The 22,197-nt window shown below is 53.2% G+C and overlaps 8 protein-coding genes; 4 read left to right on the top strand and 4 right to left on the bottom strand.

Moving 5' to 3' along the window:
• Positions 1-441: 441 nt before the first annotated feature.
• Positions 442-3,303, bottom strand: RCC_06439 (uncharacterized protein; the record flags this gene model as incomplete). XM_023771702.1 has 4 exons in its annotated part: positions 442-1,065; positions 1,115-2,513; positions 2,574-2,911; positions 3,190-3,303. The coding sequence occupies 4 exons, from the start codon at positions 3,301-3,303 to the stop codon at positions 442-444; spliced, it is 2,475 nt and encodes an 824-aa protein (XP_023627470.1).
• Positions 3,304-4,527: 1,224 nt separating this feature from the next.
• RCC_06438 (related to L-cystine transporter) lies at positions 4,528-5,694 on the bottom strand (the record flags this gene model as incomplete). XM_023771701.1 has 6 exons in its annotated part: positions 4,528-4,799; positions 4,860-4,968; positions 5,024-5,212; positions 5,266-5,526; positions 5,583-5,595; positions 5,654-5,694. The coding sequence occupies 6 exons, from the start codon at positions 5,692-5,694 to the stop codon at positions 4,528-4,530; spliced, it is 885 nt and encodes a 294-aa protein (XP_023627469.1).
• A 211-nt stretch (positions 5,695-5,905) lies between these two features.
• RCC_06437 (related to bromodomain and PHD finger-containing protein) lies at positions 5,906-9,520 on the top strand (the record flags this gene model as incomplete). XM_023771700.1 has 2 exons in its annotated part: positions 5,906-8,367; positions 8,434-9,520. The coding sequence occupies 2 exons, from the start codon at positions 5,906-5,908 to the stop codon at positions 9,518-9,520; spliced, it is 3,549 nt and encodes a 1,182-aa protein (XP_023627468.1).
• Positions 9,521-9,668: 148 nt separating this feature from the next.
• On the bottom strand, positions 9,669-10,592 carry RCC_06436 (related to YJU3 Serine protease, localizes to lipid particles; the record flags this gene model as incomplete). The annotated part of the gene is made up of 1 exon (XM_023771699.1): positions 9,669-10,592. The coding sequence occupies one exon, from the start codon at positions 10,590-10,592 to the stop codon at positions 9,669-9,671; it is 924 nt and encodes a 307-aa protein (XP_023627467.1).
• Positions 10,593-11,136: 544 nt separating this feature from the next.
• Positions 11,137-12,657, top strand: RCC_06435 (related to n-alkane-inducible cytochrome P450; the record flags this gene model as incomplete). Its single annotated transcript, XM_023771698.1, has 1 exon — positions 11,137-12,657. One exon carries the CDS (start codon positions 11,137-11,139, stop codon positions 12,655-12,657), a length of 1,521 nt encoding a protein of 506 aa, XP_023627466.1.
• A 912-nt stretch (positions 12,658-13,569) lies between these two features.
• RCC_06434 (uncharacterized protein) lies at positions 13,570-17,868 on the top strand (the record flags this gene model as incomplete). Its single annotated transcript, XM_023771697.1, has 1 exon — positions 13,570-17,868. The coding sequence occupies one exon, from the start codon at positions 13,570-13,572 to the stop codon at positions 17,866-17,868; it is 4,299 nt and encodes a 1,432-aa protein (XP_023627465.1).
• Positions 17,869-18,018: 150 nt separating this feature from the next.
• Positions 18,019-19,674, bottom strand: RCC_06433 (uncharacterized protein; the record flags this gene model as incomplete). XM_023771696.1 has 2 exons in its annotated part: positions 18,019-19,280; positions 19,359-19,674. The coding sequence occupies 2 exons, from the start codon at positions 19,672-19,674 to the stop codon at positions 18,019-18,021; spliced, it is 1,578 nt and encodes a 525-aa protein (XP_023627464.1).
• An 843-nt stretch (positions 19,675-20,517) lies between these two features.
• On the top strand, positions 20,518-21,075 carry RCC_06432 (uncharacterized protein; the record flags this gene model as incomplete). XM_023771695.1 has 3 exons in its annotated part: positions 20,518-20,534; positions 20,590-20,933; positions 20,993-21,075. The coding sequence occupies 3 exons, from the start codon at positions 20,518-20,520 to the stop codon at positions 21,073-21,075; spliced, it is 444 nt and encodes a 147-aa protein (XP_023627463.1).
• Between the last annotated feature and the right edge of the window lie 1,122 nt (positions 21,076-22,197).

Below are 22,197 nucleotides of genomic sequence, written 5' to 3'. Positions count from 1 at the left end.
GGCCGTGGAGCGTCGTTGTCAGCGGGGAAAGCACCGGCTGGACAATCGACTGCCATTCATGCATGCGACCCTACCACTCCTATGTGGAATCAATGACTAAGAGAAAGGTGTTGTGGGTTGGGTTACAGTGGTAGAGAAATGACATGAAGTGAAGTAGAGTGAAAGTTGAGCTTGTGTTCTTGGCAAGACTCGCTGGCGCCTTCCATGACATGAATATTTGCATATTGCTCAAATGGGTATCTCATAACTCTTCAACCTATAATCACAGTCGCCGGCTAGATCCCATCGAAGATATATACAAAGAAGCTAGTGAAGCAATCGACAGCTTGCGGCCTTCCACTTACAGATATGTGGGCAATTCTACCGCCAGAAAGTCTCGCTGATGGAGCAGTGCATGGATAAATCTCTCGTCGTCACGTAGTCCGTAAATCATGCCATCTTTCATGCATTCAAGTCGAAGGAGAATTCACTGACGTTGGTGGAAGTCCCGGTCCTGCCAGCGCGTGGTCTGTCTGGGTGGGTTCCCGAACGTTGGCTCGCAGCACTCGAGAAGGGCTGGCTTTTCGACTCGGTGCTGGCAGCGCGACTACCGGGACGGTGGAAGTAGTCGGGTCTCTGCCCGCCTTTACGCTCGTTCTCCTTGTCGTACACGTTGGCGTGCTTCCGATCTCTCGCCAATGCGCCGTCCCACTCTTTGCCTCCAATGTTACTGGAGACAGGAGGTGCTTGCCTAAAGCGCCTACCAGATGCGGTACCGGGAAGGGCTCCCTCCTCATCAACGAGAACGACCATCCACACGCCAACCGAGCCATTGTGTCCCAACAATGGCGTACAGTGGATCCAGCGTGGTCGCCCTTCGCCTTCTCCGTCCTCGTCCGGTCGTGTTAGCCATCGAATTTTGGCCGTCACGCCACGACCTTCAGCAAGGGCTGCGGTCAAATCCTGTCGCACACGGCTGCTGCCTCCAATTCGAGGAAGGAATGGCGACTGGAGAATCCCAGGAACCCGCAGCGATGGCGATGTGAACAATATGCGAAGCGATGGCGACGGTCGAATGAGTATGTACTGAGAGTCATTAGCATAGTCCGAAGCGCATGGTTTTTTTTTTACTCACGTCTTGATAAACACCCTGAAGTCTGCCATTGATTCGCTCGGTTGCGCTCAATGCTGGACTGCTTTGGGCTTCCTTTGGGAAGACATCCTGTGCGGGATCTTTCAGAAGCAAACGTGATCTGCCAAGCAAGCTCTCGCGATCGCTGTCATCCACATACTCTTTGTGCATGCGGCCACCGCATCTCCGCACAGTATCGAGTTCGGCGCCGTTGAACATTTCGCTCAGCTCCTGGAACTCGTCTTTATGGCTGGGCGTAGCGGCACCTTCGCCTCCCTGCTCTTGCTCCAACAGGTTCGCCAGGCCCTCCATCCCGCTGCAATCTTTTATCAGACCAGAAACATCAACCTGTGCCCCGATGTAGTATCGCACATTTCCACGGCTGTCCATCAACGGCGCAATCATCAAAAGGTTGAGGAATGGGCTTCCATCCCGACGATAGTTTATGAACACCTCGCTGTGCTCTTTAGCTTCGGCACAAGCCATTGCAAGTCTGCGCACGGAATGAGGGCTGGTCTGCGGTCCTTGTAGGAAGCGACAGTTCCGACCAATCGCGTAGCCCATGCCGTACTGGGTTGTTCTGTTGAACTCCTCGGACGCGAAAACGATGGGGTTGTCTGCTCTGCTCGGATCAGACAAGCAAAAGACCTCAGCCAGGCCTTCGCTGGCCTCACGTAAGTGCGGAGCAAGAGTGCCGGTGATCCTTCGTTGTATGCTGATGCTGACCACCTGTATCCATGTGTGTGCAATGTATGCAGGAAGGTCCTCCTGGACCAGCACTTCAAAAGCTCGATTCGCCTTCTCCTCAAGTATGACGTTGTTGGTAGGCTTTGCGCCTTGCTGGGTAAAATCGTGGCCTTTGWTCGGCTCTAATGCCTCGGCGATGGCATTTGCGTATTTGATGGCGCGTATTGCTTTCAATGCGTCCAGATAGTATATTAGGATAGGTATGCTCCTTGGTCGATGTGTGTTGAGGAAACCAGTGAATCTGAGCAGCAATTTTGGGTCCTCAAAGATCTTGGTTAGGTGGTCGGCACTGAAGAGTCTCTCCGCACGGGTCTCAAGCGAGTACATGCCAGAAGCCTCTTCCTCCTGTGCTGGACCGACAAGATCCCACGACGATGGATCGTCCTCCAACACGGGCTCCAGGTGATGAAAATCGCCATTTTCGGGACCTCTGGCCTGCAAGGCAGGTAAAGTGTGTACGGATGTTGCTACGGTTTCTTGGGAGAATGTAGAGTCCCCACTGCTTCGTCCACCGGCATCGTACGCGTAATCGTGTGTCGCATATGGTGACGGTGGTGAAGAATATTGTGTTTGAAAGCCTGGGGCGGGGGATGTAGCYGGTGAGGATACTGACGAGGGCACATGTCCCGCTCTTGGGACCTGGATTCCRCTACTGCTGTACATATGTGAGCTCGAATACATATTCGCTGGGGACAATTTGGATGAAGATACATACCTAGTCCGAGTGGGAATGTGTATTCCACGCGAACTAAATTCGTTTGCATCGTCATTGAAGGATACTTTGGTTGAGTTTGGCGCCATCTCTGATTTTGAAAATCGATCTACTGTATTGTCCGATTGCGTCGTCGCTCTCCGCGCGGTGTACCGTTGATTGAAATCGTCGTTGTTGCCGTCCTCGTTGGGGGATCCACTACTGGGAACGTGAATAGCAGTACTGACGCTTGCTGCGCTGCTTCGATGGTGCCGGTGCCCGTTCTCGCTGGGCTGATGACTGCCGTTTCCGTTCTCCATTGCACGCAGCTCGCGCCGTCCGTTTGAAGACTGGTGAGGATACTGCGGAAATGATGAATTGTAAGCGGGATGGAACGCACTGAAGCTCAGCTCGCGAGAAATGGACGTCATAGTGGACGGAAATCAGGTCGGTTGGCCCACAGTCGGGTCTTGGAACAACGCGAAAGCAGAGCGGCATGGAGTCGCAAATAGGCGCAAAACGAAGGCGTCCAATTTCTCTTGGACAACTCCCATGCCGCCATGCTTCAGAAGCGATGCCTGGCCAATCTATCCATACCCGAGAGCACGTCGCATGGCACGACTGGGGGTTGCAAACATACCAATCGATATAGGGCCACAGGTGCCATCCCTCCGGATTCGGATGAAACTGATTTTCGCTGGGGTGGCCCGGTCGATAGTCCAGTTACACTATCGTGTTTCGGGGCTGCTGACATTAGCAGTGGCACTTGGCTAATTTGACTGTCAGTTCTGGCGGGCATTGTTAAAGCAGTGCAGTTTGCGACAGGACGACGCGCGGGGGGAGAAAAAGCAGCAGCAGCATCGTAATGGCGCCAGACTCTTTCGCGTTGAGGTCCCCCGGCGGTGCTGCTGTCCCCCTTACAACGTGCATACATACCCGACACTTGTGCAGACTGCGGGAGATGTGCTCGGAGCCCGGCCGCCCACGCCTGCGCCAATCCAGGCCGGCGTCTTCGTCTATAGCCTTTCGTGGTTCGTGGCGCACGGGCGCCAAAGCACGCGACATTTCGGCAAATCAGCAGCTAGTTGCTACGCAGCAAGTATGTATATACCTCCTCGTTGGCTGTGGCTTTTTCGCACGAAACTTRCGTTGTAGAACGCCGCTTGCTGCTGAGAGATTGCGATGTTGTTCTGTCATCCAAGAAACGCCCATGCCCTGCACGTCAAACTCAGAGTTGTGATCAATGTCCATCGCAAGGTTCGCCGGCTGCCTGACTATTGACTGACTCGGAACCGGGAGCGAAACCGCGATGGCCGCGATCAGTCTTCCGCTTCCATCGTGTGTTGACAGTGGTACCTGCTAGACAATGCGACTTTTTTCGAGCATTCAACGTGCGTGGGTTTCTGTAGTTGCGTATGGTTCCCACCGGTGAATTATCGTGAAAGTGTCATCGAAACACCTTGTGTGAATGTCTCAGCTCGCTCACCATGTACCCGGGTGGTCATATACATCCCGGTGGTCGATCTGTTTAGTCTCCACGCTCAGCGCCTAAAGATGCACGCTGACCTTTGGGTCAAAGTAGCATGCTCCGGCGGAATGATACGTTGCCTGCTCTTCACGGCCAAGTCGCACCCAAAGCGGTATCTTCCGCATGGCAACGTCTTCACGCACATGGAATTCGCCGCCGCGAGGTGGGGTCCTCGGGATAGTATGGATCCACCGAGCCGTTTTCGGCCAAATGTGCCAGGTGGGATTGTGGGTCGGAAAGCGTGGGACCCTGCGACGCCATTGCGTCCACGTTCAAACAGATGGTAACGTTACATGCCGCCATCACCAAGCTCCCGTCACCACCAACCGCCTCCCTGCGGCCTGGTCAAGATGCGTTCTCAACTGCGTCAGACTGGCTTGAGGAATGAGAAGATCGGGAAAGGAGTCGTCCCTTGGCGTCCTCGTCGCAAAATTTCCCGAGATGTGACGTTCACACACTCCTGGCATCTTGTAGCAAAGGTCGCTGCTCATTACATGACCGATGAGAGACGTCTACAACCTGATCTCCTTGACAATGACTCTCCTCCACAGGCCCATACAGCAGATAGTGCTGTGAAAGGAAGATGACATCGAAAGCCAAGCTGACCATTCCCAGCCCAATCTTCATTGGATTTCCAGAAAGCCCAGTCCAGTCGCTTTGTAAGGAAGAGTCAATCACAAGTTGGGCCAGGCTGAGGACACCGCCGGTGAAATCCAGTAATTCTTTGCAGATGGAATGTCAGCAGTGCACCACTATTGGCATGCTAGGCTTCTCGCACATACGCTGCGAAATACTCCATCCTATTGTTGACTTTCGCTGAAAGTTGCTCACGACTTGCGGGATGTATTTGAAGATGGTCAGCAAGATCTTGACGTACTGCATGGCATACACCTATCATTCTCATCATTAGTGTCTGCGGCATTGAATCCGAGATGTCAGCACTGACCACATCGATCCATGCCCAGACCGTGCTATCAGTGCTCCGCCCGTTGCCCTTTGCGAGCACAAAGCTGGTGATTAATGTCAAAGCGAGCAGCGAGCCCCATATGATCCCCAAGGTGACAGTACCGGCAATTCTCCTGACTCCGGCCACAGGCTCCCATCGCCAAAGACTAGGCCAGAACTGCGAGTAGGTCTTACGAGCATGGGATTAGTCCATCTTCCCCTCCCCATCACAAAGTGACTCACCACGACGCTCATGACCAGCCCGAGCAAGCCAAAAGCCAAGTCATTCATGCGCACGGTAGGCTCCGGTGAGAGGGGATGTCGAGCTGCATACTGCCCGCGAATCACAGGGGAGAATAGGAATAGGATCGTGCTGAGTGAGAAGCATGAAAAGCCGAATACATTTAATAGCGGGAAATCTGGAGTAAGGCCGTCCGTAGTTTTTCGTTGGTAGTTCAAGAACGCTTGGGGAAAGAACGAGATGGTCCAAGCAGAGAAATAGACCTTGACTAGGAGCATAAGCAGGCGGCCGGGAAGGCTTCGTTCTAAACAATACTGACCCAACCAAAAAACCTGTCTGCATCATCAACTTACTGCCTTAAGTGTGCAGGAAGTGAGGATTTCGACTTACCAAGACACAGCCCGAGCGATGTCCTCGCCAGATATCGCCATTTAGAGTGATTTGATAAGGTTAGTGGTAGAGTAGAGAAGTTTTCATTTCAGACCGGTGGATTGTTACAAAGTAATTACGCTATCTCGGACGATGTAACCGAACCCTAACTTTTGAACCCTGAAATAACCGGGCACCTGAGCTACTTGACCATCACATCACTCTACGCGGTTCAGCTGGAGGTCTCAAACAGCAGCCCCCCCCCACATCGCCATGGCATCTCCTCGACGTGCCATGGCCCCTAATCGCGCGACACCTGGCCGGCCCTTGCGCGCACTCGCGTCCATCGAAACCCTTACCGAACCTCCGAGCAAGAAGATCAAGTTCATGCCTGGCGGACCACGAGGCGGCGGCAGATACATTGACTCGGAAGGCAACGAGATGTCGCGAGCACAGGCAGTGGCCCTTGGTGTGCCGCTGACTGCACCTCGCCAGCGCGCGCGGAGAGAGGCGAGCTCGGCATCACTGGCGAATGGGGAACATGCACAGGCCGACGACGGCACGCCGCTCGTGACACGTACCATGCAGACGCGACCCCGCCGCGAGCGACCGCAGCGATACGCACCACAGGCGACAACACCACGCCCACGCTACAGCAATGCAGCAGCAGCAGCAGCGGCCAGTTTGGCTAGCGACGGCTACAAACCGCGAGAAGAACGCAGCTGGGAGGACTTTCATCCTGACCTGAATATCGAGGTTGGAATGCCTGTATACACCGCGGACGAGGTAGACGGAAGATACGAGTCCCGGTTGCCGAAGCTGGTTGTCGAGAGCTCTGACGGAAAGCAATCATTGAATGGAGACGGGGATATCGAAATGAAAGATGCCACTTCCGAATCAGCCCCACACCCGCAACATCCAGTCCCCAAGGTTACCACACCAGCCAAGAGGGGCCCTGGGAGACCCCCAAGGCGGCCGCAGGCGATGCTGAGTGGATTGGGCTCTCCGACGCCGCCGCGAATTGTTCCTCTACCAACCCACAACCCGAAAGAGCGCCTGAACCTGCCAAATGCAAAGTACCACGAGCACAATCATTTTCTGCAGTATGAAGAGAGTCAAAAGGAGAACAAGGCAAACTATGTGGATCGCACCATGGCTGGAGTGGGATACCAAGAGAGCGATCACTTTGGGCTTCCACCCGTGCTGGTCCGCCTCTCCGAGKGACAGCAAATCGAAGACGAGGCGGAGGTGGGACTACGACTGCAAAGCGACGGACAATCTGAAGTCGCACAGGGCTCCCCAGTGGTCGGCAATGTTGAATATGACATGGACGAGCAAGACGTGGCGTGGCTGGAAGAGGTCAACGAGCAGCGAAGGGCAGAAGGCGTGGATGCTATACGACCGGCGATCTTTGAGATCACCCTGACGCAGATCGAAAAGGAATACCATGCCCTCGAAAAACGAATGCCGAAACCTCAACCTCGCCATTCCCAGCTCAACCGCCCTAGATCGAGCTCTCAGGCGGCGGTAAATGGCGATCCCAACCCATCGGGAGACGAGCCTGATAGCAAGTGCTCGATCTGCGACGATGGAGACTGCGAAAACACCAACGCCATCATCTTCTGTGACGGCTGCGATGTTGCAGTCCACCAGGAATGCTACGGTGTCCCCTACATACCGGAAGGACAGTGGTTCTGCCGGAAATGTAAGATAACTGGCACAGGCACTCCAACGTGTGTTTTTTGCCCCAACATCGAGGGTGCTTTCAAGCAAACCAACACTGATCGTTGGAGCCATTTACTTTGTGCGATATGGAWTCCTGAAGTCACCGTTAGCAATTTGACGTTCATGGAGCCCATCACCGATGTGGAYAAAGTCCCTAAGAGCAGATGGAAGCTGAATTGCTACATCTGCAATCAGAAAATGGGAGCTTGCATTCAATGCGGCAACAAGAACTGCTACCAAGCATTTCATGTAACGTGTGCGAGGAAGGCCAAGCTCTTCCTCAAGATGAAGTCGCAGCATGGGGGCGCCATCGACCAGTCTGCTCTCAAAGCCTTTTGCGACAAGCATGTCCCACAAGAGTGGCGTCGAATTCACGACCCCGAGCAGGCCGTTCAAGAAGCGAAGCAGTGGTACTCACGTCATTATAGGAGCAGGACGTGGGCCGATAGCCCAAGCACGCTTCTGGAGATCGAAGCGCCGCCGCCGCACGAGGGTGGTGGTGATGGCGTAGTCTCCGAGGACACAATTGCCGTGACGAAACGACCAAAGACGAAACCTTCAAAGCCCAGCTGGAAGACGCAGACCGGCGCACCTGTGGTGCCAGCGATCATCTACAACACCGTTGAGTCGAGTCTGACGCGCTTCAATGTTCGAAAGAGGAAGGAGTTCGTCGAGAAGGCTTGCAAATATTGGACGTTGAAGCGAGAGGCGCGTAGGGGAGCTGCTCTGCTGAAGCGACTGCAGCTGCAATTAGAGAGCTTCTCTAGCATGGAGATCACTCGTCGTAACTTCGCAGGCATGGGCTCGGCGGGCGGGCCCAAGCTTGAGCGACGCATTGAACTTGCGGAGATCCTGCAGAAGGATATGGGCCACCTTACCGGACTGACTGCACTGACACGGGAGCGGGAGGAGCTGCGCTTGAAGGAGATTGAGGTCCTCGTTGAGTTGGTCAACAGTGTCTACTTTCCGATCCCTCCGCTGCTCTGGCCGATCCTGCATCGCGCTCAAAAGTACGTGTTTGATTGCTACCCCCCTCTGGTTTCCACTGATAATGCTGACACTGGTATCCTGCTTAGGCTTGACGAAAAGACCAAGAGCTTCCGTGCTGGGTTCAACGCGCTTGCTGATCGCCTTCGGGACCGATATTACACATCCGTGGGCGACTTTTCCAGGGACATGTCGCTGGTGTTCAGCCAGGTGCTTGGCGAGACTCCAGAGACGTCTGCGCGCAGCCAACATGAGCATGGCATGGACACGATCTACACCCAACTCGAGAAAGCCATGCCTGGTACTGCACAACATTCCGCTTTGCCACAAGATCAGAAGGAGCTGAAGCGGCTTGCTAAGCGCATTGCCAAAGCCGTCAAGGAACCCCTGGAGGAGGCAACGCGGAAAGAGGCCGAACTCAGAGGCCGCGAGATGGAGGAGGAGATTCGCAAACTGGATTCCATGGGAATGTTCGCATCGAACGTGAAGTCTGTCGAGGCTGACGGTGACGGTGACGAAGATGTCGATGCAGAAGCTTCGAACTTGAGTAAGCGTCGCACGGCTTCCGACGCTTCGGCTACTGCAGGTGCGTCCAACTTGGACGAACTATCCATGGCGAATGGTGACATTGAAATGCCCAATGCTGATCAGCGGACGGATGAAGCGATTATACATCTCAACCTTACCAGTAAAGCCGAAAGCTTGCCCATCGGAGGAAGCCGACCAACGCCTCCTTCTCATGATGCAAGCTACGCGTCTTCTTCCAACTCCGACCTCGCACAGAAGACAAAGCCTGCCGAACCCCTTTCACCGCCCAACTCGGCCTCATCTGCTCCCACCAACGTGGCCCCGTCTGCAAACGGAGACTCGAGCAATGTATCGGGCGGCTCGCATGATTTCCTTGCCCAGGGTGGTGTGGGCTGGTATTTAACGCCATTCGATCCAGTAGGGACGACTATCCACGAGGAGAGATACACTGGCCGCGCCGTGTTGCGTKACATGTCCGAGGAGCTTTCAGACATGGACGAAGACACTCTGACGGAGCTAGCGACTGGTGCCGAGAGCACACCCACTGATCCATCCGGACCCAACAGCGCCACCTTGACGCCTGTCATTGCGCAAAAGAAGGCTGCTGCCAAGAAGAAGCGAGGTCGGCGTCAGCAGTGGTCCAGGTAGAATCGGCAATTGCTTTTATGGCGATGACGGTGTATGAGTAATATGAGTAACATGACATTGTAATGATTATATCGATAAGATGAAGCTTTATCTCCACGAGAAGCCTACGTTGACACTTCGGCATTGTGCTGTTCCTGCCGTCTCGGCCTTATAGTTTTGACCTCCCACTTACGCTGTCACTTCTATCTAGCACCCACTTTGATACATCGTTCGCGAATATTACCTTGTCCTCGCCGGGTTCAATATCCAAGTTGTGGAACCACCCCTCATAGGTGTGGAATTCCCGATCTTCTACCTTCAGCCCTTCATACCACTTCTTGGCCACGTCGAAGCTCAGTACGGCGTCTCCTGTCCCGAACCCAATCCAAACTCTCGTCTTACCGCCCTCTCCCTCCCCATCCTTTATCTTGACCCTACCCTCCTCCAGCGCCGCTCCCCGATCCAAAGCCCCAGCAAAGCCCTCCAACGTTCCAGTGTCGTGACAGAGCGGATCCTCCTTCCACTGCCTACAGACATCAGGATCCCGAGACAATTTCTTCTCATCGAGCTTCTGAACCAACTGTCGATGAGGCATAAGCTTCCCCACAATACGTCCTATAATCACTGTACTCTTCCAGGGCTTTGTAGTTTCATGCACAGATATCCACGGCGCGCTAGCCACGAAGCCTCGAATACGTTTCTTGGTGTCTTTGGGACCTTCTGCTGCGTAGTAGAGGACCTCACCTCCGCCCATACTATGGCCCATGAGGAAGATGGGTTGATCAGGATGATGTGGTAGGCTATTGATCATATGTGTGATGTCGTCCATGATTTGGCTTGTGGGCCCGCTGAGGCCCTTTTCTCGCGGCGCTTGTACGCTCTTACCCCAACCTCTTTGATCAAACGCGTGCGTCTTTATGCCATGTTTGGCGATGTTTTGGAAGAATGTGGCGTGCTGTTCGCAGTGGTCGGAGAAGCCGTGGAGGTAGACTATGCGGGCTTTGGTGGGGATGGTGGGTGTCCATGTTTTGGAGAAGAGGACTTGGCCGTCGGGGGTGGTGAGAGTCCCTTCTTCGGTAGTGAAGTGAGCCATGCTGGAAGGGTTACTACGATGTGATATGGAATGATGTTGTGGATGAGATTGACAGAGAAGCGACCTTTCATCAATGATCATGTGAAGCCTCGGCAGAGCTAGAATATGTAGATCTACGCTCCGAGCCTTCCGTGGTTAGCAAAACATACACTCTCATCGACAGCTACACCTGCTTTTCTAAGAATCGATACCTCTAGCTCGAAATGCAAGAACAACAAGTCGATCGTCAGCATCGGCACTCTTACTCTTTTGATGATGACGATGGAGCACTACGCCCGCACATTGATGGCACCAATCATGGTTGCAGGACTACGTGCAGTAGGGGCCATAGCTACCCTTCCACCATGAGACGCTAGGCAAGGCGGCTGCAGATCTATGCCTTCTCATGGAGAGAAGACAATGCCTGGGCAGAGCTGTCTCGAAGAGGGAAGTGCCACGCCAACGCCAGTGAGCGGGGAGCAGCAGTATATGGTAGGGCTCACATTGTGAGAGGAGAGACATTGAACGCACAGCAAATACGAATATACACCCAACATTCGCGATTATGGCAACGCTACAAAATCCAATTACAGGAGCACTGCTCACACTGCTTCTCGCCGTTGCCCTGTGGTCTCTTCTCCAAGGCCTGCTACGGAATATTCAGCGCCGACGGCTTGCGACGCAAGCAGGCTGCGAGCCTCTCCCATCTGTAACGCAGAAAAGCTACCTCTTTGGCCTAGATCAGGGTTTGGAATACCTCATCTCCATCGCGGCCGGGAAGCGTAATCTCCCTTTGATGGAATTGTTGGGCAGCCTGGGAAGCACCCACAGTCGCCAAGTCTATCGCACTAGAGAGATCGTGACCGCGGACCCGGAGAACATCAAGACTGTCCTCGGCACTCGATTTGCGGATTACGGGGTGGAAGATGTTCGAATGTTCTCCGTCAAACCTGTTCTCGGGGCTGGTGTGATGAGCATGGACGGCCATGTATGGAAGCATTCGCGAGCCGTGGTTCAAAAGCTCATGGCTCGCTCTCAAACAGCAGACCTCTCGTGGCTAGCGAAACATGTCGACAACCTTGTCGCTGCTCTTCCCAAGGACGGCAGAACCATCGACCTGCAGTACTGGTTTGCGAGGCTCGAGCTGGACTTCTCCACCGAAATGATGTTCGGAAGTTCGTTCGGAAGCCTCACTGGTGACATGTCTCCCGAGGCGGATGGATTTGTCGAAGCATGGAAGTTGGGCCAGCAGGGAATGGGAGAACGGCGTCACCTACCACGGTCCAGCCTGTTTCATTGGAATCGTGCCTTTTGGTCGTCATGTCGTACGATTCACACATTTGTCGACAAGGCAATACTCRCGGCGAWCCAAAGGCAGAAGAAAGACCCGCAGAGCGCTGCTCGCAATGTTATGGCTTTCGAGCTCGCTGCTCAGCTAGAGGACCGTATTGCGATGCGTGAGCAATTGTTGAATGTGTTTCTCGCCGCTCACAACACTACAGCAATTTTCATGTCGAACGTGTATTTCTGCCTAGCACGATACCCGGCCGCTTTTGCCATTCTGCGGGAAGAGGTGGAATCTGTTGGTGAAAGTGACATCAATGCCGAACGCTTGAAGAGAATGCCATATCTGCAAAATGTTCTCAAAGAGACGCTCCGCATGCACCCACCGTTATCCACGACCACAAGAGCAGCAGTCAGAGATACTATTCTCCCGCAAGGCGGCGGGGATTCTAAAAAGGCCCCTGCGCTGGTTCGCAAGGGCGACTTCATCGTCATAAGCTTCTACGCACTCCATCGCAACAAGGAGGTGTTTGGCGATGATGTCGACACCTTCCGACCAGAGCGATGGGACAGCATTCGACCGCGTTCGTGGGAGTATATGCCCTTCGGAGGCGGACCGCGCGTTTGTCCAGGGCAGCAGCTGGCCATTATAGAGGCTGGGCTCATTCTGTTCAAAATGATGAAGGCATTTGGAGGGATTGAGAATCGCGATCCGATCTGGGAGTTTGTGGACCGGTACAAGCTTGTGACGGAGAGCAAGAATGGCGTTATCGTTTCTCTGAAACCGACCTTGGGGGAGTAACGGCATTCAAGTGAAGAAAATATTGAGGATAACGGCCACCATTCACACGAACTGTGTCTCGCTCGCAAGACTGACGACTCATCTATCTCTGTGGGATTGGTGCTTCAGGCAACATCGACGTGCATTCTCCGTCTTTGGATTGCCTTTCTTCGATCCACGTGCTGATTTTATATCGCCAGTCGGTTCCTCCTGATATCGGCTAGGCATGAATTGTCCCCCTCCAGGGCGTTTGTTCACGAGATACGCGAGACGCTGCACCTACACTCACATGCAAGTTTCCGAGGTAATTTCCAATTGCAATGCCTGTTTTGAGGGCAGATCTGTCAGAGCGTGGTATCTGCTGAGATGCACAGCGGGGTATTGAGACTAATGGATGTACTAATCATGCAGGTTGCTGCACCAAGATGTCTCCGTCCATGGTCGATCATCAAACTAGGACGAATGTGAAAGCTGGCTGCTCATTATTGGCGATGAGATGCGTGGGAGAGTTAGCTAACCTCAAACTTCTTGCAATGCCTGGTATTGCTGTTGCTCATCCATCCCGTAGACATGTTGGAACTCCCAAACAGCATAGGATCAAGCAGAGATGACGACCATTCGACTTTCTCATCACTGCCGTCTGGCTCTTGCACTGCCACAAGACGACACGCGGTGGAAGAACAATGCGGCGTTTCTTTCTCCTCGATCGAAGATATCATGCCTTGTACGCCGCTACAAGAGACTTTGCTAGCTGCGACGATGAAGCGACCTGGTCTCTACACTCAGAGGCGGACATTCCAAGTCAGGAAAGACGTAGAGCTGGCTCGTTTTCAGCAATCTTGGGATGCGCTTGTATTATCCACTCCGATTCTGCGTACACGGATGGTATATATCGACGGAGAGGCATTGTCTCTAGCTGTTCTCCGGGAGAAGATGGACTGGATATACTGCGATAGCCTCGAAGATTATGCGTCTGCAGCCTCGCAGCGCAAAGTTGAACTCGGTGGTCGTTTGACTTGGGTCGCTTTGGTCAAAAGGCCAGAGGATGGTGAACACGATCTGATCTGGACGATGCACCACTCTCTCTACGACGCGTGGAGTTTCAGCCTCATGCTCGGGCATTTGGAAAATTTCTACAGCCCTAACGTCAACTACGAAGATCCATTGTCATTCACAGACTTTATCCGCCACATGACACATAGCGGATCCGAGTCCTCATTGCAGTTCTGGAGAAACCAACTCCATGAAGCAGCATGTCAGCACTTCCCCGCCGTTCCTTCATCGTACGATCCAAGCCCTGATACCATCAAGACGTATTTGTTGAATGACGTGAAGTGGGGCGAGATTTCGTGGTCCAAGGACATTCTCATACGGGCAGCTCTGGCGCTGTTAATGGCCTGCCATACTGAGCAAGAAGATGTGGTATTTGGTGTGGTAAGCGCAGGCCGCAAGGCTCCCGTGCAAGGTATCGAGCGCATGGTGTTTCCAACTCTTGCAACGATGCCTCTACGTATTCGAATAGACCGCCACATCACGCTGGGGGCGTTTCTGCAACAGCTTCGCGATCAAAGACGTAGCATGTACGCTCACGAACACACTGGCTCACAGCATATTCGACGGCTTGGTAGCGGAGAGGCACACTGCTGCTTGTTCCAAACCTTGCTCGTTGTGCAGGCGGGTCAGGAAAGCGATGCGGAAAGCTCTTTGTTAACGCCAGCAGATGGGCCAAACCGACGCGCTGATCGATTGCTAGATTTTGCCAGTTCGGCATTGACGTTTGAATGTGAACCAAACGCCACAGGTCTGGTCGTCCATGCAAGCTTTGATGCTGGGGTTGTCGCTCCTAAGGCTGCGGAACGACTATGCCGTCAGCTAGGTCATATCTTGCAAGCTCTATGCGAGCTGGGGCGAAATGCATCAGAAGTTCTATTAGCAGATATTACAATGCTCGGTCGACACGATTTGGCAAATATCTGGCACTGGAACCCTCCACCACCATTGCTCGAAGATAGACTACTACACGAGGTGGTTCTCGGAACGGTGGCAGCATCGCCTAACACCCCAGCGGTCCACGCTTGGGATGGTGTGTTCACGTATCATGAACTAGACGAACTCTCGAATCAAATCGCAGACATTCTGATAACGGCTGGCATTGGCCATGGATCAGTGGTTACGATCTGCTCACAGAAGTCCAAGTGGATCCCCATAGCGATCCTTGGTGTGCTCAGGAGCGGTGCTTGCTTTGCCACAATCGAGTTTTCTGCCCCAGCAAGACGTGCAGCAAGCATATTGAGCAAGACTGGCGCTACCTTTCTGCTCACAGCGTCTCCGGACTCGCTTCCAGAGCTTCCAGATGACATAGTCTGTTACGACCTTCGCAATTTGCCAATTTCGGGACCTCCACCAACTCATGGCCGCTCTACGAACATCTCGCCGTCCGATCCCGCCTACATTTGTTTCACCTCCGGAAGCACAGGAGAGCCCAAAGGCATCGTGGTTCAACACGGGGCTGCATCCACAAACTTGAGTGCAAACGCGGACGTCTACAACATTTCCCCCACGACTCGAACACTCAGCTACTCCTCCCTAGCGTTCGACGCGTCCATGTTCGAGGTATTCTGTACCCTCTTCCGAGGCGGGTGCCTCTGTATTCCCTCCGAAGAGGAGAACATGATCGATAGGCTTCCTGAATTCATCAGCCAAGGTGGCGTCAACACCGCCTTCCTCACACCTGCAGTACTGAGGCAGTACTGCCCTGCCGACTTACCTACGATGGAAACCTTGATATGTGGCGGAGAAGCAGTAGGTGAGGATCTGGCGAGGATGTGGGCGGGGAAGGTTAATTTCTTTTCCGGATACGGCCCTACGGAGACCATAGTGATGAGTGTCGCGCACCGAGTAAAGCCAGATGACAAAGGCCCGCCTGCTATTGGGAGGGGAATCGCAGCGAACACCTGGGTTGTAGACCCGAATGATCACAACGTGCTGCAGATGGTAGGAGCCGTTGGAGAGCTGCTTATTGAAGGAGGAACGCTCGCTAAGGGGTATCTGGACGACCCGGAGCGCACTGCTGCCTCTTTCTTGGAGAATCCGCACTGGCTGTTACAAGGCAACGCGGATGGAATGGGAGGACGCTGTGGGCGTGTTTACAAGACTGGGGACTTGGTTCGATATCGTGAAGATGGCTCGCTCGACTTCTGTGGAAGAGCAGACACGCAAGTCAAGATCAGGGGTCAGAGAGTGGAGTTGGCTGAGATCGAGGTGTTGGCTCGACACAGTATCCCAACAGATCTGATCAAGGCAATCGCTGTTGAGTATACTCCGGTCAAGGATGGCAGTAGCAACATTTTGTTGGCTTTCGTAGTACCGGCAGACGAGGCCCTTGTCAACGAAGATGTGGCACGGAAAGCTGTAGAGCATGCGTACCGTGGACTTACGCAGCGATTATCATCATACATGATTCCGACACACCTCATGCTGATCAAAAACATACCGACAACAGTGTCTGGAAAGGTTGACCGCAAGAAGTTACAGAAGTTGGCCAAGTCGACTGCGCTGGCAGATATGCATGCTATGTCTTCTGCGACGTCWTCAACCGCCGGCGGGGACAATAGGAAGCCATCGACTGTCATGGAATTGAAGATGCAGGAGCTGTGGGCATCCGTCGTCGGTAGAGAGCCCGAAGGGATTACAACCGAGCACACGTTCCTCGAGCTAGGAGGTGATTCGATATTGGCGATGCGGTTAGTAGGTCTCGCACGGCAGCATGGCATCCAGCTTCGAACTTCAGATATTCTACAGCAACAGAACCTGGCTGAGATTGCCCGAAATGCTGTCCGTATGGATTCCACCGGAAGTGGTGTGAGAGAGATTTCTCCCTTCAGCCTCTTAGAACAGGTCTCCAATGGCCATGCTGTTCTTAAGGGCGAGCTCGCAGAACTTTGCTCTGTGCAGCCGTCTTCTATCCTCGACGCATATCCATGTACTCCCTTCCAAGAACGAGTAATGACTCTTGGTGCATCAATAAGAGACTCGCTTGTTGCTCACTTCATCCACCGCCTGGATCCCGCGGTCGATCTTGAGGCCCTGCGTTGGGCTATCGATGCGGAGTCAAGCGCAAATCCTCTACTGCGAACGCGGATTGTCCAGAGTGGCGAAGTGGACAGTTTGCAGGTCGTTGTCGATACTTTTACACCTTGTCTGCGMTTCCCGACCTCAGATGCATTCGCAGAAAGTGTGCCTTTGAGACATGTGGAGTTTGGGACGCCATTGACGTCCATATCTGTCATTGACTCCGATCCATCAGGAATTGCATACATGGCGCTCATAGCTCATCATGCAGTCTTCGATGGATGGTCCATCTCCCTTCTCCTCGATAGGATATGCACGGCCTACCGTCTCCAGAAGAGCTCATCTCCTCCTTCACCACCTCAATTCCAGAAGTATATCCGCTATCTCATGGAAATCGACAAAGATACAGACAAGCACTTCTGGGAAGCGCAATTGAAAGGCTGCTCTGGAAGATGCTTCCCCACCGTACCAGAGACCGTGAAAGTTCTCGATGTGAGCTCTGTGGTCATTCACAAGATAGACAACATCACCTGGCCATCTCAAAACACGCCCGCAGCAAACGTACGCGCCACACTAGCGATACTGTACGCTGCATTCAGCGACACATCCGAAGCACTCTTCTGCGAAGCCTTCACGGGAAGATCCACACCTGTAGCAGGTGTGGAGTCCATGRCAGGTCCAACTCTCGGAACAGTTCCCATGCGCATCATCCTCGATCCTCAGGAAACGATACAATCACTCGTCGACCGAATGGCTCGTCAGGCGATGGAAGTAAGTCTGCATGCGCATTGTAGTCGTGCACAGATCCGTGAGTTCAACGAGGATACGAATCGAGGATGTGATTTTACTAGCTTTGTTATCATTCAACCTGGTAAATCTACGGAGTGTGATGCGGGAGAGGTTGAGCGTGTTATTAAGGAGAGGGTTGTGCTTGATGGGATCGGTGGGAGACAGCCTTTGCATTTGAACCCCTTTCTTTTAGAGATTGATTTGCTGCCGGGGGGTTTGAAACTTACGTTGAGGTCGGACGAGAGGGTCCTCTCAGGTAGTAGGTGTGAAGAGTKTGGGCGCCAGTTTGAGCGGGTTCTGCGACTGATTGTTGAGCCTGGTAATAGGTCGGTTAGACAGCGAGATCTTGATACGAGTTGGCTTCATGGATGATGGGCATACGATGACGCAGGCGCAACGAGAGACTGACAGCGCTGGCGATGACCTGAGTTGATCAGCGGTCGATTGAGAAGGACTCTGTAGCATGTATTGCAGCTTATATACGATTTTCGATTTCCGAGGTTCTTTCCACACTTCTTCAATCTAGCCCTCGAGAGGGAAGGAGCCACTGGGCAACTTTACCTTGAAGAGCAAAGCCTGGTTGCTTAAGCTATAGCCCGACGCATCCGAGTACTTGAAATCACCGCCCTGAAATTGCCCGTCTTGTGTGATGAAATCGTTGTCAGAGAACGAAAGCAAGTAGTAGTCATTGCTAAAGAGAAGCAGTGGGTTCACAGGGAGCAGAGCCATGGACTCCCACTTCTCATTCAACAATCCATCGGACTGCGCACCGCCATTTCGGACTCCGAAGCGGTTCAGCTGGCTGTTGACGTTGAAGTCGAGCCATGGGCAGTACTGTGCAGCGGTGGTGTTGCTATTGAGGACGCCGGTGGTCGAAGCGATCTGGCATCCCGTGCAGTCACTAATTCCCGCAACGTTTGTGGCTTTGCTGATGTYGAAGACGTCGATGTGTCTGTAGATTGAGGTAGTGCTTACGCCTTGGCCTCTTCCAGCTCCCGAATCACGAGCAAGTATCAAGAATTGGGTCTCGGAGATGTAGTGAAGCTCACTCTGACGTGCGACGTTGCTTGTGGCGACAGCGGGGTTGATACGGTTGAGTTGTACCACGTACTCTGCCTCGAGCTTTGCAGGCCGGCTCAGGATGTCGTAGACAAGAAGTCTGGCGTTGCGGCTGTTTCGGTTTCGTGAGCCTCCATCTTGGATGAGAGCAGACTGGGTCAATGCGTAGAGCTTGGTGCGCAATGGGTTGGTTGTCAGGCCTTCAAGACCTTGGTTGTTGGCACGACCGGTCGACGGGTCGACTGGAGTGGGAACGAGAGCTGGATTGTATCGTGGAGGATTGTCCGAGCTGAATGACACGGTGTTATTGCGAAGAGGGATGAACGCATCCGGTGGGCGAATGGCTCCGATCATTTTACCAGAGTGAGAGAATTGATATATGTAATCGCCGTACTCGTCGGAGACCCAGAACGTGCCACCGGCGCCCAACACCAGTCCCTCGGCGTCGATAACGAGACGGAAGCCACCAGGACCCTCACCGCCAAATCCATCTCCGGTGTAATTTGCTGAAGGGAATTCAAATGAGTAGCCAGGGTATGTGATGTATGGTCCAGTAAGTCCACCGTCGAGTCCAACGGCCGGCTGACCAGCTGGGTCGGTCAGTAGAATTGTATCAAGGTATGTGAACTTGAGATTTGGGTCACTGGGATTCTCTACAGTTGCGACCGGGTTGGGCTTGAATGAGATGGCATACTTCTGGATGCGGCTCTGGTAGTTCAATGTACCTGGAGAGAAAGTGAGCATGTGCCTCTCCAATGGCGGTGTGCTGGAATGCTCTATGCCTTCCATGGTGCAATAATTACCCTCCGTGTTCCAGCCCCGGTCCGGTATGGCATATAGAATGCCTTGGTATGAATTGCCGACCCGGATCCATGACAGCCGATCGATGGCAATAGAAGATCCAATGCCACCGACCGTGTCATTGAGCTTGTCTACGGCATTGTCTTCGATAAAGCCATATCCTGCAAGCTCTTCATAAACATAGGTTTTGCCGTTGCAGGTTGTGGTGTTGACAGCAGAAGCGCTGCTGCCAGAGCTCGCTTGTGGAGCTGCGTAAACGGGTTTCAAGGAGGACAACGCCAATGGCACAATGGCCAAAAAACTTTGAAGGAAACGCATTCTTGCGAGATAATGACTGAAGGAAAATGAGACCAGGAAATGAAAGGACTGGACTTAAGTATGCATCTCACTACTACTCACTCGCTTCAGCCCACCAAGGCGGCCGCGGCGCAAGCCACAACGATGGGGTATCGAGGATGGGCGAGCGATGAATGGTGAAGAACAGACGGACAATGATGGTAGGCGAGGCGGTACCTGCAWCGATGGAGAGCGTGGTAGAAAGGCTGCAGCAATAGCGTGGGATAATCCTAACCCACGAGGGCGAATGAGAACCTGTGATTCGAGGCGTGTATAGCAGCTCTCGGCATTGATTTGGAACTTCCACCGCCAAGCATGTCATCGCCGCGTGGGACGGCATGGTGACAAGCATGGAGGTTGATGAGCATGGGATCCTTGGATGTTCTTTTGATGATGTGGTCATTGATGATTGTGGTATGGAAAGGAACAACTACACTCTTGCCAAGGTGAAGCAGAAGGAGGTTTGGTGAGATGCGGGGCAGAACTACTATACCACAGGGCACAAGGCATCACTCACCTAAGAATTGTTTTGACCTTGTAGAATACACATCAATCTGATTGTATGCAGAGTTATTGGCTGAGCCATCCCGCTTCTGCACTGCGCCGTACGACACACCGTCCGCGGCGTGATAGAGTAATAACCGCAGGTAGGACAGTGAAAAKTGGTTGTAACTTCTCCGAGCTGTTTGCTTCATGGCCGCTATCGGACCTTCCACACGAGCATCAGCATCATCCAACGCCGACATCGACAGCATCCAACATCACTTGTGCCGATTGCCGTGACCAGACACGGTCCTCATCGGCCTGCTGGCCCAGGTCTTGATCATGTCTCAACCAAACAAGTGCGATGTGCTCCTTATCCTTTGGCCATCAGCACGAGAGCTAACATCCTCATAGCGTCTGGAACCGCGGCGGGAAGCAGGGCAACAGCAGCACCTCACGAACTCCACAGAACCGATCTAGCACCGCCTCGCCCATTCAACCAAATCCACAGCAAGCACCAAAGCAAGAGAACAACAGTCGTTCCCAGACACCAGCCAACAACGCCTGGGGAGCGCAGCGGGGCTCAGTTGCTTCGGGCAGCAGCAGCAATGGAGCAAATGTCTCGGAGCAGGCCAACGTTGCGGCCAATGGCTTCAACTCTGCAGAAGTCAAGCAATTCCTGAGCAGGGGACCAATTCCTGCTTCCTACAAACCACAGGCAAGCGGTGGAGGCGCCCCTTGGGCCGGTGCAGTGCAAGGTACGTGATTCTCGTGGAACGTGGATTGCAAGGGAGCTGCGATGCTGACAGATTTGTAGCGCACTTGATGAGCACCGGTCAGGCTTTCTTTCCACATCTAAATAAGCAGATCCAGGCCCATGAAAACGGTGGCGGAGGCTGAAAAGCTATCTTCTCTGTCGAAAGACAGTAGCCGGACAGCTATCCGGACTGCCTCTACCACCGAGAGCTTCAAGTTACCTAAACCGACCCACCGCACGCGAGTAGACAACGTCTTCCCATAGCACAGTCGAGAGCTCGACGATCAGTAGCATGGTAGTCCTGATCCGTGGCCGTCAAATTAGGCCCAGCTCGATACTTGTTACATATGTACCAAATATGACTAGCAAAGAGCGAAACCAGCTCCGGGTTCCTCAGACACCAGACAAATCTTTCCTCTTCGAGAGTCGCCTCACATTGTTTTGGCATGGCACTGACGGTGGCAGATTTTTCACCCGCATTCTAGCACTCATGAGATGGGCACTTCCGTTCACAAATAATTGAGTAAATGACAGTCTTTTCGCCGCAGGCCAGATCCGTTTCGTCTAACAAAATGCACCTGTGGGTCCTTGCTAGCAAACTCAGACTGTTGTGCCTTCAATGCTGTGGCCAATGTATTATTGCTACCCCTTGGGGCAAGTCCCTCTGCAATTCTCGAACCATCTTCAATTCGGTATTGGAGGCTGGTGGACAGGTCAAATTTGATCCTTTCGATGGGCTTGGCTCAAGCAGGCTTTCCACAGGTGTCTTAGTGCCCACAACCTCGTCTGCGTCTGAACTGACATTGACGTCACAATGAGTCCGGGAAGCGAGAGAGTCAAGTGGATCTGTAATTGCTTTGAGAGGCAACATTCTGCTTGCCCTTAGCCCCTTGGCTTTGTTCTTGGGAATGTCACAACAAGTCCAATCTAGGTCAGGCCCCTAGGGCTGCCACACGGTAGATGTACTTCCTTGCTTGGCGGAGGTATTGTGTAATCTGCGAAGACTCGCTCAAAGAGAATGCTAGGGACTTGCAGACCTTCGACCCGCAAGATTCTAGCAGGCAAGCGTCAGCAGATTTTAGGCCTACTCACACTCGTTATCTAGCTTTTGGCCAAAGCCTAGCATTGCATCAGCTGTAAAGCCGTCGTTGGGGTCTCGAGATAATCGATGTGGATTGCAGAGGATAGTGTGAACGAAAGGCTACGCCGTGGAAGCATATCAGATGGAATGAGAATGAGAATACTCACCAGCATATCACACGTAC

This window comes from Ramularia collo-cygni, assembly GCF_900074925.1.
Source record: "Ramularia collo-cygni strain URUG2 genome assembly, contig: RCC_scaffold09, whole genome shotgun sequence".
NCBI lineage: Eukaryota > Fungi > Ascomycota > Dothideomycetes > Mycosphaerellales > Mycosphaerellaceae > Ramularia > Ramularia collo-cygni.
This window is presented reverse-complemented; position numbering and strand designations above follow the sequence as displayed.